Below are 19,263 nucleotides of genomic sequence, written 5' to 3'. Positions count from 1 at the left end.
CAGTGAAAGCCTTAAGAACATTACAAGAATATTTTAATTTGTAATTTCTTCCTTTCTCACAAACACAAACACAGGTGGGGATAGGGACACTGAGACATTTCTGAGAATGTTGTTTCCAAATTGAAGCCTCTTTTCTATGCAGAATAACTGGTGAGGTGAGGGGGGTGACCAGAAGCTTGGAACAACCTGTGATCTGCATGAATTGTTACTTTATACTTAAGGAAAAGAAACTCTTAGACACATACAGGTCTTTCTCAGAGACAAGGCACTTAAACTCTTCAGATTAAGAATAAGAACTAACCGGTTGCCCTTCGCCACGTGTATTCCTGATGTGTTCAGTAAAGTGAAAGCTGCCGTTTCTCTTGACCCTGTGCCCTGTCTGTCGACTGGGGAAGTTCAAAGGCTCTTTACCAAGTTATATTTTTCCATTTCCCCAAACTCCTGTTTTCTTTGCAGTGGTTTGGAGGTGAGTTGGAGGGATACAGTGATAAATTCCCTTTTTTCTCTTTTGTAGAGTGCCTGTTGGAAAAAAGGTTATTTCCACTTTACTGCCAGGGGTTTATATGGAATCGTTAAAGTTTTTTTCTACTAGAGAACATTTCTCCCAAATCTGAGAGACTGTAATTCACTAAAATAACCATTATGTTACTGTCATGTTAACTTTTGCAGTTAATGTAAGCAAATGCATAAAATGACATTTAGTAAGAGAATAATTAAGCACCACTTGGCTCCAAATTTGAATTAAGTTGAATTTGTCCTTTTTATTTTGCCCACTCAATACATATTAGCTTCTAATTTGAGGTATTTTATCTCAGATCTTCTGGGGTGTGGTCACTGGAAATGCAAAAGGATCCTCTTCTTGAGAAGGGCAGCTGCCCTGTGACTTAGGAAGTGACACCTTGGACAAGCTCCAGGCTTAAATGGGAGGAAGAGGGGGAGATTTGGCTTCCCTCACGTTGTACTAACAGAGGCTCACACAGCTTCTCCTCAGAAATGGTCTTTGGACAAACTGGGTAAAGAAGAAGCACGGTTCAGGGCAGTTATATGGGTGCTTGTTAAAATGCAGTCCAAGCCCAGGATTCCTCATAGTGTTGTGTCTCCACCCCTCTACAGAATGTTTTTAGTGAGTCTCCTCTGTGGTTTAGAAGAACATTGAAATTTGAGAACCATAGTCAAGACTTCCATAAAATAGGGGTCCAAAGAGAATATCTGCCTCACTGTATTCACTCATCCTTTCCTTTCTTTGAGTACTGATATCCGGAACAGATTTCGGCTTTTTATATGATAATCTCTTTATTTCCAGTGGCAGAGGGCTTTTCTTTTCTACATTCTGGAGACTAAGGCTAAAAATTAGCAGATATTACAAAGTTGTCATTTAGTTGTCAGTGGTCTTTTCTTCAGTACAAAGGATCAGACACTGGCTGTGACTCATTGCAGTGCCAGTAATAGTAGCTAAGGTAAAGCTTCAGATCGTTGCTGCCTATTTCCTAGGCCTAGCTGGGAATTTACTAAATGAGGCCTGGGTTGCAGCACCGGTTCCTTGAGTTTACAGTGTCATCTGTCAGCATGAGGTTTCTATGGCTTTTCATGGGATTATTGGCACTGGCTAAAAAGGATCTTTAGCCATGTGTAAAACAGCAATCATTTACCAACTAGCTATAATAAAATTACTTACTTTTTAGCAGCAAATGCTGTGTAGGACTGTAAGATTAAAAAAAAATTTTGAAGACAGTGTGTTGCAGTCTTATGCTGTGAAATCCCAGATGAGGGCTGTAGGCCCATGAAAGGTGAGGTGATCGGTAGCTGTGTGACTGCAAACTAATACATTCCTTCTTCCGGTCCTGTCCTGCAGGATGTGGACAATTGGTCCTTTGATGTCTTTTCCCTCAATGATGCCAGTGGGGATCATGCACTGAAATTCATTTTCTATGAATTACTCACACGCTATGATCTGATCAGCCGTTTTAAGGTCAGTACCTCATTAAAAAGGTAAGTAAACAATATGTACTTGTCTGTCTTTAAATAATTTGGGGGTAAGGCTATGAGAATCAATCAATCTATCTATCTATCATCTATCTACCTACCTATCATTTATCTATTTATTTATTTTGTGGGACTAGAGGTTGAGTCCAGGATGAGCTATATCCCCAGCCCTTTTTTGTTTTCATTTTAACAGTGTTGTGCTCAGTTGGCCAGGCTGGGTTCAAACTTGCAGCCCTCCTACCTCATCCTCCCAGAGTGCAGGGATTACTAGTGTGCACTACCAGCCCTGGTTTGAGAATCTTAGTGCAAAGGCCCCCGTCCAATCCTTTTACATAGATAGAAGAGTGCTCTGGGTAACTCAGGAAACATCTTTATGGCTCTGTCGCTGCTGTGCATCTTTCCTTGGTGCTTTCAGTCACACCGTGGCTGGGGCGTCTCATTGGCAGAGAGACTGGAAAGAAGCCCATTTGGACCTCAGTGTTTCCTGGAATTACAGCCCAAAGCCTGCAGTGACCATGCTTCCCTATAGGTGCTGCCCACAGACCTCGGTTCAGCATCACAATGTGTACTATCAACTACTGCAGTCAGAGAGGTGGTAATGGAGACAGAGTGAGCCTCTGAGCCTCTGTAAACTTCTTTTCCAGCCTTTGGCTCATTCAGACAAATACTCCCACTTATCATCAGTGACAGACCATTGATATTTCCCAGCCACTCGTGCCTTAAATTAATTCTTCACTTTAAATACACAGCGTGAAGTGTCTCCGGTGCTCAGCTGTTGCATACCCTGGGCTCCCAAGGTCAGGCCAGGTCCTCAAGGGAACCTGTGTATTCATGGGCCAGCATCTCACTGATCAGGCTTTCTGCATCAGATGGATGAGCCTCTGGAAAATGCGGTCATTTTCTGCACAACACATTGATTTCTCTGGACAGTGTGTTTCTTCATCACTATCCTAAGGACTGCATATTGGAGGATGTGTTTCTTTCACATCCATAAATACTTTATAGCAGTGGCCCTTAGGTCCTTTGTTTGTTTCCTGTCAGAAACCTACATGCAAATCTGGAAGGTTCTGGAGACCCTCTCTGCAGGGAGGAAAAGGTGCCATGCACACACATATGCTTTTGTTTAGCTTTGCACTGGCTCACCTACTTCCAAAGGACGACTCAGCAGCCTCAGGTTCCTCTTTGTTTTATTTCATGGTTTTTGTTTTTTTGAGTGCTGACCATTGAACCCGGGACCTTTGCATTAAACTATATCCCTATCCCTTTTTATACTTACTATTTTGAGACAGGGTCTCCTTAAGTTGCCCAGGCTAAGCTCAAAATTGCAATCTTCCTGCCTCAGCCTCCCAGAGTTTTGAGATTATGAGGTGTGTCTTCATTTTTAAAATTGATAATGAGTTCATCTCTTAAGAGCCATATTTAAATTTTTTAAATTCCACAATGGTAAGCATGGAAGAATGCATGAAGGAAGATTAGATTATAAAATCTCAGATGCGCTGCAATAGAATTTTCCTTGGTTTTTCTTTCTAATGCAGTAGCTAGTCTCCAGAATGCACAGCCTCTCTTTTCAAAAGTCCCATACTTTAGCATAGACCACGGCATTGATCCCCAAAACTAGTACAGTGACGGTGGATTTTCTAGGCTTATTTTGCACACACATCTCACAATAATTCTTAACTTTTTGCCACATAGAAAGGGAAGTGCAGTATATTACACATATCAGAGGTGAAATAACAAGTAAGACAGTTGGAAGTACTATGCTGAGTTATTGGTTGTTCTAAGCAAAGGCTCTAGCCTTTTATGTTTTGAGAGATCAGTGAATATATACTATGCCACACATATCATTTATTTATGGGAAAACAAAGTATACAAGTTCTTGAATTGTAAAATTATTACAAAACAGACACAAGCTGCCACCAGTATCAAAGGAAATATTAGCCTTTTGCAAACCAGATCTTGTCTGTATGTATGGGACATGGGGCCAGGATAGGGTGGGAGGGAGAGCAGAGAACAACCATCAAAAACTAAAAACAAAACCCAAGCCAAAGCATGATAGTCTGTTATATAAGGGAACAGAAATAGGCCATGTTCTTATGTTTATTATTTGGCAGTGTATAATTGCTAACTTGCAGTCTGGAAGGTCTCATTGCACTGATACTTGTGTTACAAATAGTGATTTCACTAACTGGAACTAATTATTAGTGTTCTTTCTATGTCGATCAGTACTGTTTCCAACATTATATGGTATCCTGTGCAGCATCCTTTTCCCCTTAGGATTACGGAGGAAGACTAAGGATAGATGAGGACTAGCGTAGACACCAATAACTTAGTTTTCTACATGTGCTTCAAAATCCTTGTTTTATATGTAAATAAAAACTATGAAAAGTTGTAATTTCCTTTCTTAATATTTTGTGCCTCCAGAAAGGAGCAGTCAGGGTGCCTTAGACTTTTACTTCTTCTTTGAAAGCAACAGTTAAGTTTGCTGCTCTCTTTCAGATCCCCATTTCTGCACTTGTCTCATTCGTGGAGGCGCTGGAAGTGGGATACAGCAAGCATAAAAATCCTTACCATAATTTAATGCATGCTGCCGATGTCACACAGACTGTGCATTACCTCCTCTATAAGACAGGTGTAGCGGTAAGTAAAGACAGGAACTCTCATATCACCCCAAAAATGTGATGATCATTTTCAGCTCTGTGAGGTTGAGCCATGCGGAGTATACTGTTCCTTGGGTTCCTTGTTCCTGAGTTATCTAACCACCTAATGCCTCTAACATGTTCTCCATCCTGGACTTGATGAAATAGATATCTCCCTGTGACTGGCATTTCACTAGGTTATGACCAGTTAAAATGCAACTGCTAGAAATAAGTATTTTCCCACATATGGAGAGGTGGTTTTATTGACCCCTTGCTATGGTCAATAACAGTGATATTCATACATATTGAAATTATATTACACCAAGTCAGCCTTTGACTTAAACTGCTTGGGTCTTTTTTCACAGGGATTGTGGTTATTCACATCCTATTTGTACACATTTGATTTTTTTGAACCCGAGGGTTAATCTTTATTTCTAATCATTTGAAATTTTTCTTGATTGTTATGTCTCCACTCTTTAGACATTTTGGGATCTCTCTTCTGTAAACCATTGGGATAACTGACCTGCTCAACTTGGTTATCTGTGCCTTTGCCTTCTTTGCCTGAATGTAACCATCAACTTTAAAAGGTGTATCTGTCAGTGACAGAAACAGATCTCCATGGCTTTTTACTTTGAAATCCCTTTCAGAATTGACATCAAGATAGACATTTTTTGGTTATGGTCATCAATTAGCCGTAAACCTTGTGCACATTTGTTATCTTTTCTGCTAGGAAAAGACTGTTGAAAGACTCATTTTAATTTTAATATCTCACTGAATTAAAAATATAGGGCAGTGAGAGGAGTATGGATTTGGAGCTAGATATAGTGGGTATAAATCTCTGTTTAATTACTTATTAGATTTTGTGATCTGTGATAAATTACTTGAGCCTTTGAGCCAAGATTTTCTTTGTAAAATGGTGAAAAATACTCCACCTTACACAAGGGCTTTGACAGGAATAAAGATTTCAAAACATTAAGTTCCCTGTCTGCCTCATAAAAGAAGCACAATAATCAGGAGCTATTATTAAAACATTGGAGGATTTACCCAAAAGCAATGACCATTTTTTTAGTTCTTATTATGAAACTGATTTCTTAAAATATTAATGAAAAATTTATTTTTTAATTATACAAATACTAGAGAAAAAACTTGTTTAACTTGATAAAATTAGATTGGACAGCACATTTAATGGTAGTTCTGTGAAAGCCTGGAGTAAAACAGAAGGGCCCACATGAACATTGCTCTTGAGCATTTTTCTGGAGCTCTCAGCTAATGCAGTATCATACTTTAAAAAGTTGAATGTGCACTCTGAAAATATTGAGAATATCTTCATTAGAAAATCATGAAAACTAACTACAGATTATTTGATCAAATAAGGTCTGAATAAAAGATCTTTCCTATACACTGGAAGTTAATAAGTGTAATAGAAAAATATACATTCCCAACATTTTATTACAAATTTTTTATTAGTGCTATGCATGTTTCAGTACATGATGATTACATTCCTCATTGGTAGTACATCTACATAACACATCTTAATTTTTTTTCATCTTCCCCACTCTTCTTTCTGCTTCCCTCCATTTCTTGGTCCTCTTTTGCAAATGGTCTGTTTCCTTACTTCCTATTATCTATCTTTAATTTTGCTCTTTCTTTACATTTTGTGTTTCTCATATAAGAGAAATCACAATATTTAAATTCATGTGTCTGATTTATTTTACTTAACATTATGGTCTCAATGTGCATGTATTTTCCTACAAATGATTGAAGTTTATTCTTTTTAATGAAAAGTAGTACTCCATTGTGTATAAATGCCACACCTGCATCATCCATTCATCTGTTAATGGACATATAGGTGGTGTCTAAGATTAGCTCTGATGAGTTGTGCTTCTATAAACATAGGTATGGATGTATCACTGTAATATGTTGTCTTTAAGTCCTTTGGGAAGATACCTAGAAGGAGAATAGAGTCAAATGAAATTTCTGTTTTTAATTTTTTGAGGAATCTTCCTACTGTTTTCCATGATGGTTGTACTAGTTTACATTTCGATTAACAAGGAAGAAGGGTTCCATTTTCCCTGCAACCTCTCCAGTATTTGTTATTATTTGATTTATGATAGCAGTTCCTTCTGGAATAAGATGGAATCTCAGTGTTATACTTTGTATTTCTCTAATGGTCAAACATGTTGAACATTAGACATTTGTACTTCTTCTGAGAAATGTCTATCCTTTTTAGTTGTCAATTTTTTTAACTTGGTCATTTATTTTGGTGAGCATCTATTTTTTTGACTTCTTTATGTATTATAGATATTAGTCATTTGTCTGAGGAATAGCTGGCAAAATTCTTTTCCCATTCTATAGTTTGTCTCTTCACTCTTGGTTATTTCCTTTGCTGTGTAGAAACCTTTTAACTTGATATGATCCCATTTGTTGGTTCTTGATATTACTTCTTGTACAATTGGGTTTCTGTTCAGGGTCCTTGCTATACCTCTGTCTTCAAGAGTTTTACCTATTTTATCTTCCAGCAGATTACATGTTTCTGTTTTAACATTTTCATATTTGGTCCACTTTGGTTTTAGTTTAGTACATGGTGAGAGATATGAATCAAGAGTAAAACATCTGCCTATGGATAGCCAGTTTTTCCAGCACTATTTGTCAAAGAGCCTATCTTTTCTTCCGTGTATGTGTTTGGTCCCTTTTTCAAATATCAGATAGTTAAATGTACATGGGGTTGTTTCTGTATGTTGTCTTCTATTCCTCTGATGCACATGTCTGTTTTTGTGGCAGTGCTGTGCTGTATTTGTTACTGTAGTTTTGAAAGTCCAGGGTTGTGATGCCTCCTGGTTGATCTCATTGCTCAGGATTGCTTTTGCTATAACTCTGGTTCCATGTGAGTTTTAGGAATGTTTTCTCTAGGTCTGTGAGGAATGCTAAATGTATTTTAAGTGGGATTGCATTAAATCTGTATATCAGTTTTGGAATTATGGCCCTTTTAACAATATTGGTTCTGCCTGTTCAGAGCAGGGAACATTTTTCCATTTTCTGACATCCTCTTCAATCTTTTTCAGACTACTGTAGTTTTCATTTAGAAGCCTTTCACTTCCTTGTTTAGATTAATTCCTAAGTATTTAATTTTTCTTAATGCTATTGTAAATGGTATCTTTTTCCTAATTTCTTTATTGATGAGTTCATTATTGGTGTACGGGAATCATATTGATTTTTGTGTGTTCATTTTGTATCCTAGTACACTACTGGGTCTTCAATATGGAGGATCACGTCATCTGCAAATAATGATAATTTTACTTCTTCCTTTCCTATACATATCTTTTATATTTCTTTCTCTTGCCTGATTGCTCTGGCTAATATATTGAGTACTATATTGAACAGGAGTGGTGATAATGGACATTCCTGTCTTGTTCCTGATTGTAGAGGGAAAGCATTCAGTTTCTCCCCATTTAATATGATGTTAGCCATTGGTTTGTAGCTTTTATCAGAGTGAGATAAGGTCCATCTACACCTTTTTTTTTCAGAGTTTTTTTTTATCATGAATGGATGTTGGATTTTTGTCAGTCTTTTTCTGATCTATTAAGATGATCATCTGATTTTTGTTCTTGCTCCTATTTATGTGATATATTACATTTATTGATTTACACATTTGAACCATCCTTGCATCCATGGGATGAAGTTTGAAGTTTACTTGGTCATGATTTATGACTTTTTTGGTGATTTATTGCATCCTGCCAGCCAATATCTTATTGAGGAGTTTTGTGTCTATGTTCACTAAAGAGATTAGTCTGTAGTTCTCTTTTTTGGTTGGATCTTTGTCTGGTTTTGGAATCAGAGTAATGCTAGCTTCCAGGAATGACTTAGAGGGTACTCCTTCCCTTTGAATTTCAATAAAGAGTTTTAGGAACATTGGCCTTAGATCTTCCCTGAAGTTCTCGTAAAATTAAACAGAATCCATCAGGACCTGGGCTTTTCTGAGTTGGTAAGTTTTTCATTACTACTTCAATTTCATTGTCTGTTATTGGTTTATTCAGGGTATTATATTTTTAACTCAGTTTTGGTAATTCATATGTATCTAAGAATCTAACCATTTTCTGGATTCTCCAATGTACTGGGGGAAGGATTCTCAAAGTAGTTACTAATAATCTAGATTCTGTCAATGTCCATTGTGATTTTGCCTTTTTCATTTCTAATTGCATTGATTGGGGGTTTTGTTTTTTTTGTTTTTGTTTTTGTACAAGGGATTGAACTCCAGACCTTGCGCTTGCAAGGCAGGCGGCGGCACCACTGAGCTAAATCCCCAGCCCTTCTAATTGCACTGATTTAGGTCTTTTCTTTCCTTTTTTGGGTAATATTTGGTAAGGGTTTGTCTGTTATGTTTATTCTTTCAAAGAACCAGCTCTTAGAATCATTAATTAATTTCATTTTTTAGTCTCAATTTCATTAATTTTTACTCTGATCTTTATGACCTTGGGATTGTTAGATGCCCATCCTGCTCCAGAGGCCCCTCTGTCAATACACCCAAGGCTCTTGCAGCCCTCCAAGCTGAGGCATGTTGGTTAGATAGGCAGGGAAAGAGTCAGGCTGCTGGTCTCTGTGATGGGTGTAGGCAGTGGGATGGGTGTTTAAGCAAACCACTGGACTTAACACAAATTTCAGATCCAGCTGTCTCTGAATGTCACACATGCTGGATCTAGCTTCTTACCACAGATGGCAGGACCCCCATGTCCTTCCCTACCTGAGCTTAAACTTCTCAGGGATCTATCTCTAGCCCCCACCCTCTGAATGAATATCTCTTGTGGCTATCTCTTCCCTAATAGTTTGGTAAGGTAATACTGGAAACCCTGAAGTGAAGTTATTCCATAGTTTTTCTATAGCTCAGCCTTAAGCAGTGAATCTATAATTAACAATAAAGAACTTTAAAACTGATAAAGAGGAAAAAATAAGATTAAATCAAAGGAAAACATAAAATTAAATCAACAGGGGCTAACATAATGTTTAAATAAGTGGAGAAATACATAATGTTTTAAATGTGAAACCATAGTACTAATAGATGTCAATTTTCCTCAACCTAATCAGTAAATTCAAAACAATACTAGTCCAAATTCCAAAAGAATTTAACATGAAATATGACAACCTGAGTCTGAAGTTCATGTATACTAAGTGTTTTACAAACTTACAAAAGACAGCTTTGAGCTGGATATATTGTGTAGAAAGAGACAAATATATCAATGAAATTTATCTGTCTCAAAAAATATACCCAAATAGTTACTGAGCATGTATGGGTACCTTTTTTATAGAATGCCACAAATTAAACTGTGCTCCTCCAAAATGATGGTGTTAGAAGTGAGACTTTAGGGAAGCACTGAAATCGTGAGAGTGGAGCTCGTACGAATGGGATTAAATGCTCTTGTATAAAGAGACTCCAGAGAGCTCTCTTCTCCTTTTTGCTGTGAGGATACAGTTGGAAAGTGCCTTTTAAGAAATGGATTTTTACTGGACACCAATTCAACCAGCACCTTGATCTATGACTCCAGAGCTGTGAGAAATAAATTTCTTTTTTTTATAAGCTTCTCAATCTACGACACTGAGTTCTAGTAACCCAAATGGACTAAGACACAGGATGAGGACAGATGAGTGCCATTATTAAACTTACATTCTAGTGGGAAGTTAGAAGAGACCAGTGAAAAGTAAACAAGAAAATACCACTAATACTCTGCAGAGGATTAAAATAGGGCACTAAGTAAGGAAAGCAGGATGTTGATTAGAGAGTCAGGAAAGGCCTCCCTCCAGAGGTAATATTTAAACTGAGAGAGTCATGACTTTCAGCTGTACCCATACTGAGAGCTGAAGAGGAAGATGCCAGCAGAGTCAGTCCAAGGCTGGTACAAAAGCCCTCATGAGAGAACAGCATTCATAGAACAAGAATAAGTAAGGCACATGTGGCGAGAACAGCACATGTAGGGGACAGATGTGTGAGAGGAGGTTGGAGAAGGAGTCAGAATAGGCCAGGAAATGAGTTCCCATTTTATTCTGAGGGCAGTGGGAAGCCACTCAAGACAGGAATGATGCGATCCAGTAAGGATTACTGTGGAGAATGGATTCTGGGGTGACCTGTTGGTAAAGAACTGTGGAAAGCTAATAAAGAGATTGTGTTAGTTTGTGCTAGGAAGTGCATTGCTGGGATGGAGAGAAAAAGTTGTTTCTTAAGTAGAGTTAAAAGGACTGAGTGGTGATTAGAATTTGAAACATTAAAGTAATCAATCAAGAGTACAGTTTAGATTTTTGGGTTTGATAAACAGGGTTGATGAGTGAACTTGATGGTAAAGCAGGTTTTAAGGGGAAAGAATCAAGAGTTTGAATTTGGATAATATAGAGTTTAAGATCCCTATTAGACATTGCTATGCAGATGCCAAGCAGAAAGAAAACTAAATGAATCTAGGGCTCTGGGAGAGGTCAGGCATAGGCTTGTAGTTTAAGTAGTCACAGATATATCTACACTATACACAGACATGGAAGGCGATGAGATTATTTAAAGAAAAACTGTGACTAGGGAAATAGAAGTGGCTATGAAGCAGGTCCTAGAGCACTCCACAGTTTATAATGAGCCAAAGAATCAAAGCTAACAATAGTTACTAAAAAGGGGTGACTGGTGATGTTGGGACAAAGGAAAGACAGTGATCCACCGTGTGGCCCATGACAGGGTCCTCAGCAACATGGAAGTCATTATTGACCTTGACATGGACAGTCAAAGCAATTTGTTAAGAATGGGAGATACGCTAGAGTGTAATAAAGAAAGAAGCACAGATAAGAACATGAAAATATGTCTATAGACAACAACATTATAGGGAAAATTAGTTCAAAAAATGTCTTGGAACACTTTGAAACAGTTGTTCATTTAGAAAAAAATAGAACAATTTTGTTCCTTAAATCATTCACCAAAATATATCTGAAAAATGCTGTAAATATGTAAATATAAAAATAATTATGTTTATACCCTTGAGAAAGGAAAATTTCAAAACAAAGTTATTACAACAAAATATTGATTAATCTGAGTACATTAAAATTTAAAATTTGTATAGAATATTCTTTTATTAGTCAACTAATTGAAAAGTATTTTTAGTTGGGAATTCTTTTTGTTCTTTGGTAGCTCTATTTTCTTAACAACCTTAGATCTTTATGAATACCCTTACATATTTTAAGATTCTTTTTAAAAATAGAATTATGTCTGTTAACTCATATGAAAATTTTCGTTTGTTCATGAGAATTTTTTTATTATGTATTTTTTCCCTAAAATATCTACTGATCTTTGTTGGAAAGCATTTGTCAATAAATGTCCAGGCAGGTTAGATGGTCAGTGTACGGGTTGTCTCCACTTTTGTGTGATCTGTCCAAAGAGTACTCCAGGGATGTCATTCGCCTTCCTGCAGTTTCCTCCCCACCTCCTTTAACATGTGCCTTTTGTCCTTGTGCTTGTAAAATGGCTAAAATGAACCTCTGCATATTATAGTAGGAAGATAAAGGAAAGACAAAGCACAAGAGATGCAGAACAAATAGAAATCTTCCCACATTTAAAGAACTATCCTGAAATCTAATCCAGTAACTTCCATTTACATGTAATTGGCCAAAACCATGTCAGCGGCCACTGCAAAGTATAGAGAATGCTGCACACATTGCCACCCTAAGAAAAATCAAAATACTGTAGGTAAAAAAAGGGGAAAAATTAGCATATAGCAGTGATTTCCTCTGCAAGTAGAAATGTACTTATTTGAAGGAAAAAATGCTCATTCACATAGTATAAGATTGCCCTGTTGTAAAGTAGCTGTTAGGGCTGAATTGTGTTCTACCTAGATTCCTGTATTAAAATTATAACCCTCTAGTACAGTTGTAGTGATCCTATGTCATGCATGTTATTGTGTTTTTCTTTTAAGACAAAAGATGTTAATGTATGTGTTGTTTTTTTCTAAACTAAAACTTCAGTATTCGGGTTTAATTGCAGTGTTGGAACCCTGGGATAAATAAGTCGGATTTGGGTTGCAGTTTGGCACTCAGTCTCTAAAAGGTTTGCCATCAGGATCCTAGTACCTCAGAATGTGACTATACTTGGAATGATGGCCTTTAAAGAGGTTATATGTAAACTGAGGTCATATAGGGGGCCCTAATATGACATGGCTGTTTTCCTCCATATATCATGTGCAAGGTGAAAAGACCGTGTAAAGACACAGCCCAAAGACAGCCATCTGTAAGGCAAGCAGAAAGACTTCAGAAGAAACCAGCCCTTCTGGCATCTTTTTCTTGGATTTATGGAATCCAAAACTGTGAGAAAATATACTTCTTGGGGTTAAGCTACATAGTCTGTAGTATTTTGTTGTAGCAGACCCACTAAATGAACACAGTATCAGAGCCAGGATTTGTCCGCAGGTCCAGCTTTTAAAACCATGAACTTAAATATTTAGCCATGATTCTACAATGTCTTTGGCGAATAAAGAGCCCCTCAGTATCTTCAGATGTACTTACTTGAAAGTATTGTGGTGAAGATTAAAATGAAGGCAAAAATGTACTCTGAGCTCATGTTCTCAAACATATATTTAGTACCAATTGTGTACAGTATATACTGGGGATATAAAGGTGAATCATCCACAGCTTGTTCAGCTGTCAAGAAAAACTCTCAAGCATTTATGCTAATGCAAGTTATTATTAACATAAATGTTATACCAGCCAGTAATTACAATGTACTATGTACTGTTCTTTAAGGAACTCATTTGCCATTTCCCTTTGAATTTTCATTATGAATCCAGGCTATCTTCAGAATAATTCTTAAATATGGAAACTTCTTTCCATCTATTCTGTCTTGGAAGTGAAGCTCAAAGCAAACGTCTTTCATAGGGAGCTTGCAGAAACAGTGGGAAGCATTCTGATAAATGGAGAACATATTGTTCCTGTAACCTCCCATTACAAATCAAGAAGGGGAAAACACTTCAGATCATTTCAGTGTTAGAATCTGTAAGACACAAGGGGATTCAGAACACCCCATTGACAACATGATGATTCCTCATTATAATTTGTGTTACCTATTCTTGTTTAACACAAGTATCTAGAAGATGCTTGAATACTTTCATACTTCTTTTTCCCATTTCTAAAAGAAAATCCTTGAATAGAATTAAGATTGAAGAGGTATTATTGATTGAATAGATACTAATCTGATTGCAGGCTCCAGTCTACTTTTGATTTAGGTCTAAAAATTCAAAACTCAAGAGCTATCCCTTAGCCATGTTCACTGATTTTGTCAGGCAAAGTGCCATTAATATTCTTCATCCTTTTTTGTTTTTTTCAGAAACGAGAAGCTGTGTATCTTGTTCTTTTAATTATGTATGTTATCACAATATTTATGATGGAAACACCGAGTATAATACAAAGATGTCTTGGTTAAAGAGTGCTAAATAATTTCATCGGGGGTTGTGACTGGCAGAAATTTGGCCCTATTAACTTATTCCTCTGGAAGTCACACTCACTACTGTGTTTCATTAGATGGCAAAAGGCATTATACATAGGACCTTACAATTAATCTAGCCAATCAGTAGTCCTGAATAGAGAGATTATTGTGGATCCTCCACATGGGCCCTAGGAAATGACAAAGTCCGTCAAAAAGATAGAGTACAAGTCAGAGGTTTGAGGTGTGAGAAGAACTCATATTGCCAGCTCAGAGATAGGAGGGAGGGGCCAAATGGAAAGCATGAGAAGGAACTGCATTCTGCCCATTCCCTGAATACTTCTGGAAGACAGTCCTCTACTGCCACCACACCACTATCAAAAGATCCCAGAAAGAAATGCAACCCTTTCACACTTTGATATCAGCTGTGTGAGACCTTGATCAAAGGACCCAGTCGTGCTGTGCTGGGCTTTTGCCCTACAGAACTGTGTGCCAATAAATAAGAGAGGTTCTTTAATCACCTTTAATTTGTGGTGATTTGTGAATGTAGCAATAGACAACCAATGCAGGAGTGGAAACAGATTGCTAAAGAAGCTCTACCATTCACATGTCAAAGTCCCAACTTACTAGTAATGTCTCTTCTAGCAAAGAGACATTGCCCATATCCTTTGCCTTTGGATTTCCCCATGCCTATCATCATCTCTTTCCATCTGACCTGTACACACATACACACACACACACACACACACACACACACACACACACAGAGCCTTTCTTGAGTCACCTACTACACAGTTCAAAGTCTTCCATCACCAGCTGTCAAGGCATGCCTGTCAACAAATTAGTTGTGGCACTCACATTTTGTAGACAGGGAAACATTGATAGGATCTAAGACATATCTTGTCATAGTTTGACAGTTCTGGAATAAAATACCAGTGGGACTTAAATTTCTGGCGTTTTATATGTTGGCATAAAACCTTCTTCATTTACAGTAATTAATTTGGAAAAGGCAAGGAAATCTGTATTAAAATATAAAGCTCAATTTTCCTCAGAATAACTTCTCCCACTTTCTGTATGCTCATTAGTGATACTACCTAACATAGTACCACTCTGGGTAGTTTCAGCTGCTTAGGCTAATGGACGAAGTCATATTTAATACATTGTTCTGCAACTCCTATCTGTCCACTCACTCCATTCTGAATTCAGTTATTTACTAAATTACATGTATTCTACCTCCACATTACTTATTCTTTAATAACTTTTTAGTCCCAAAATACTAATCTTACAGCTCCCACTTCTCCTCCTGCCAGATATCCTTCCTATAGTGTTGTGTGGCAGTGTCACTTTTCTGCCTGTAAACCTCACTTTCTATTGAATCCAGTTTACATTTCTCACTCCCTCCTGTTTTCAAAAGCAGAAGTCACCTAGTCTTAATCAGGCCTGACGCTACTTCAGTCTGCAGTGTCATTTTCTTCCTCAAGATTAATGAGCTCTTACAAAAATGTCCATCTCCATCTCTTACTCCATAGAGTCTTCAAGGCTCATTTTAAATGCCTCTTTTCTGTGAAACCATGTCATTCTGCTCCCCTAACCTTCCCCGGTAATTTTTTCTTTCTTCTTTAGCATGATTGATTCTAAGCCTCCACATGATGGGTGAAAAGCTTGGGTTTTAAAATAAGTTTTGAAGGCTATGGTTTTGTGTGCATGCTTAGAGTTTTGTTGCTATATTTTTAGGTATGATCGGTATTTATACTGTGGAAACTGTAAATATACATAGTCAGTTCAGAGGCTTTCCTGCTGGCTCGGCTACTATTCTGTGACTCAGATACTACATTGTCTCCCATTCATAGTCTTATTTTGAAATGTGAAATTAACTTTCCATGAGCTTAGAATAAGAGACATATGTGCAGTGGTGGGTAGAGGGATTCAGAAGCAGGTGGGTAGAGACAGAGTGTTGGGGTTAAGAAAAGAAAGACTGACAGTACCACCATCCCAGAGCACTGAGGAGGTGAGCCATGTGGGCGGCAGCACCCCCACCCCTGCCGCGGCTGTGCCAAGCCATTACCGGGATCCACACCGAAGAGTTGCAGGGGTCATAAAGGATATTATTCTGAGCTTGAGAAGATAGAGTAGAAGTGAACAACAGAAAGAGGGCCTCTCTGCGGCCCCTTGATGAAAATTAAAGCCCACTGGAAAAGTGAAGAAAATCTCTGCAATAAAGACACACTAGACCACCTTAGCTGGGGGAGCAGTGGTGTGGATCAGAGCAGCTCGGGTGCAAGCAGATCCCAGCCAGGGCTCCGCCCCAACCCCAGAGGCTGGGGCTCACTGGCCCAAGCCAAGGGTCTGCCTTTAAAAGAGCTACACAGGCACACAAGCAACAGCTAGAGGTTCACCTCAATACCATCATTAAGTGTGTGAGACCCTAGCCAGAAGCTTGCTCACAACAGGAACTGGGGTGCACAGCCCCCAGCCAAAGGCCCTCCCAGACAACAGCTACATAGGGGCTCTAGCCAGTGGCACACCTAGATATTATCCCAAGTGTGCACAGGCCCCACCCAGACAACAGGTCAGCTCAGGGATCCAGAAGGCTACCTTTCTGAACCCAGGAATTAGTGTACTGGTGAGCAGCAGAGAAAAGGCACCTCTGTGGTTTGCTGAGAATTGAAGACCACCAAGTGAGCAAAAAGTTGTCTCAACAAAGGCACAGCAGGCTGCATCTGCTGAAATGAGAAGACACGTAAATAAGTCTCAAAACCAGATTTCCAGATCACCTAAGGCAACCCCAAAGGGAAATGAGATGGAACAGTCTGATACTTAACCACCTGGACTCCCTGAACTGGCAGCAAAAGAGGATCTGGAAGAAATGAAATCAGAAATAATTTCTCAGATAACAGCAGAGATTGTGCCCATAGTGCAAAACATGATTAATAAATCTAGAGAGGACACAGATAAAAAAAATAGAGGATCTGAGGAACATGATGGAATCCCAATGTAGGAAACAAATGGAATCCATAAAACAGATGCAAACAGATTTCCAGGAGATTAAAAACTCCATTGAAAGTCTACACAGGGGCAGAGAAGCTCAGCCAGTCCCAGCACCTGGAAGGAAGCTCCCCGCCTCCATCCCAGGCTCCTAGGGCAGAGAAGCTCAGCCGGTCCCAGCACCGGGAAGGAAGCTCCCTGTATCCATCCCAAGCTCCTAGGGCAGAGAAGGTGAGCCGCGTGGGCACCAGAAGCACCCCCCGCCCCGTGGAAATGAGATGACACATAAACAAGCATCAAAAACAGACTTCCAGATCACCTACAGCAACTTCAAAGGGAAACGAGATGGAACAATCTGATACTCAACTGCCTGGACTCTCTGAACTGGCAACAAAAGAGGATCTGGGAAAAATGAAATCAGAAATAATTACTCAGATAACAGCAAAGATTTTGCTCATGGTGCAAGACATGACTAATAAATCTAGAGAGGACACAGATAAAAAAATATAGGATCTGAGGAACATGATGGAGTCCCAGCATAGGAAACAAATGGAATCCATAAAAGAGATACAAACAGATTTCCAAGAGATTTAAAACTCCATTGAAAGTCTGAGCAGCAGAATGAACCAATGTGAGGATAGAATTTCAGATATAGAAGATAAGATTTCAATTAGTGAGAAGGAAAAAAAAATTGCTTTAAAATTGTGAGGGAACATGAGAAATCAATCCAGTGGCTGCTAGACAATGCAAAGAAGAATAACATAAGACTGATTGGAGTCAGTGAGGAAAGAGGAGAGAGTGCAGATGACATAAAAAAACTCTTCACAGAGGTGATGGCAGAAAACTCCCCAAGGAGGGGAAAAGAACTTGACATACAGATAAGTGAGGCATACAGGACTCCAGCTAGCCTTGATCAAAAAAATCTACACATAGGCATATAATAGTTAGGATTCCAGAAATCCAACAGAAGAATAAAATTCTACAAGCAGTGAGAGAAAAGAAACATATCACATACAAAGGAAAGGCCATCAGAATCACAGCAGACTTCTCAATGCAAACCCTCAAGGCAAGAAGAGCTTGGAGTGATGTATTTCAAGCCCTAAAGGAAAACAGCCTCCAACCCAGATTGATGTACCTTGCAAAACTATCTTTCAAAATTGATGGAGAAATAAGATACTTTCATGATAAAGAGCACCTCAGGAACTTCATGAATACCAAACTGGCACTCCAAAAAATTTTAGACAATACCCTAGGAAAAGACAATGGGATCACAACCCCAGGAAACCCAGCAGAATGAATCCATTGGGCGGGACAAATTAAAAGCAAAGGGGGAGAATCCAACAAAAAGAAAAAGTCATGACAAGGCTTTTAAAACTTTGAACTTCATCTCCCTAATGAGTGTATAATTCAATCTTATTATTGTACTGATTAGTATTTTTCTGATTCTAGAATTGCCCACCATTCCTTGTACTACACTGGCTGTTTATCATCTTCTTATGTCTACTTTTTGATTGGGTTGTCTATTAATGAGCTCTAAGAATTCTTTATATATTCTGCTCATAGGTTATATGCATTGTAAATATGGTCTGTTTAAGGACTACTTTTCATTTTAATGATGTCATTTAAAGTTCTAAATTTTGATGGAATCTCATTTATCAATTTTTTTCTTTTATACATCATGCTTTTTGTATCCTAGGTAGTTCTTGCCTACCCTGAATTCATAAATATTTTCCCTTATAATTTCTTCTTAAAGTTTTATACTTTTAGGCTTTCTTTTTTAGGTTCATAGATCCCTTCAAGTTTTTTCATGTATGGAAAAAAAGGGTTGAGGTTATTTTTTTATATATGGATACCAGGTGTTCTAGTGCCATATGCTGAAGACACTGTCTCTTCCTCAGCTCTTGAATTGAGTTTATATTCTATAAAATGCTAATGTTAAATAATCTTTCAAAACTCAGTGGACCATATATGTGTGGTTCGATTTCTAGATTCTCTGTTTTATTCAAATGATCTATATGTCTTTCCTTACACCAACACTGCCTTGATTACTGTAGCTTTAGAAGAAGTCTTAAAATTGGGTGCTAAACGTCTTCCAACACTGTTTTTTGGGGGATTTTTTTTTTGGCTTTTCTGGGTCCTTTGTACTCCTACGTAACTTTTAAATTTCAAAATTCAGTTCTTCATTTATAGCAAGTATACACAGACATGAATTTTTATATATACCTTGTG

General features: G+C 38.1%; 1 protein-coding gene across 10 annotated transcripts in view; it reads left to right on the top strand.

Moving 5' to 3' along the window:
• The window catches only part of Pde1c (phosphodiesterase 1C), a 667,339-nt gene that overhangs the window by 562,672 nt on the left and 85,404 nt on the right, over positions 1-19,263 (top strand). For all 10 annotated transcript variants that reach the window (XR_015448679.1, XM_087204515.1, XM_013076529.3 and 7 more), the window contains 2 exons: positions 1,853-1,969; positions 4,480-4,620. Coding sequence is in view for 9 of the 10 variants with exons in the window: in XM_087204515.1 (XP_087060641.1) it covers positions 1,853-1,969; positions 4,480-4,620 (258 nt within the window). In the remaining variant the exon portion in view is untranslated. The remainder of the gene's footprint in view (positions 1-1,852; positions 1,970-4,479; positions 4,621-19,263) is intronic.

This window comes from Heterocephalus glaber, unplaced genomic scaffold (assembly GCF_053883595.1).
Source record: "Heterocephalus glaber isolate CG9 unplaced genomic scaffold, H.glaber_assembly_v1.0 deba00000546, whole genome shotgun sequence".
Lineage (NCBI taxonomy): Eukaryota > Metazoa > Chordata > Mammalia > Rodentia > Bathyergidae > Heterocephalus > Heterocephalus glaber.
Note: the sequence above shows the minus strand (reverse complement) of the source record. Positions and strands in the feature narration are given on the sequence as shown.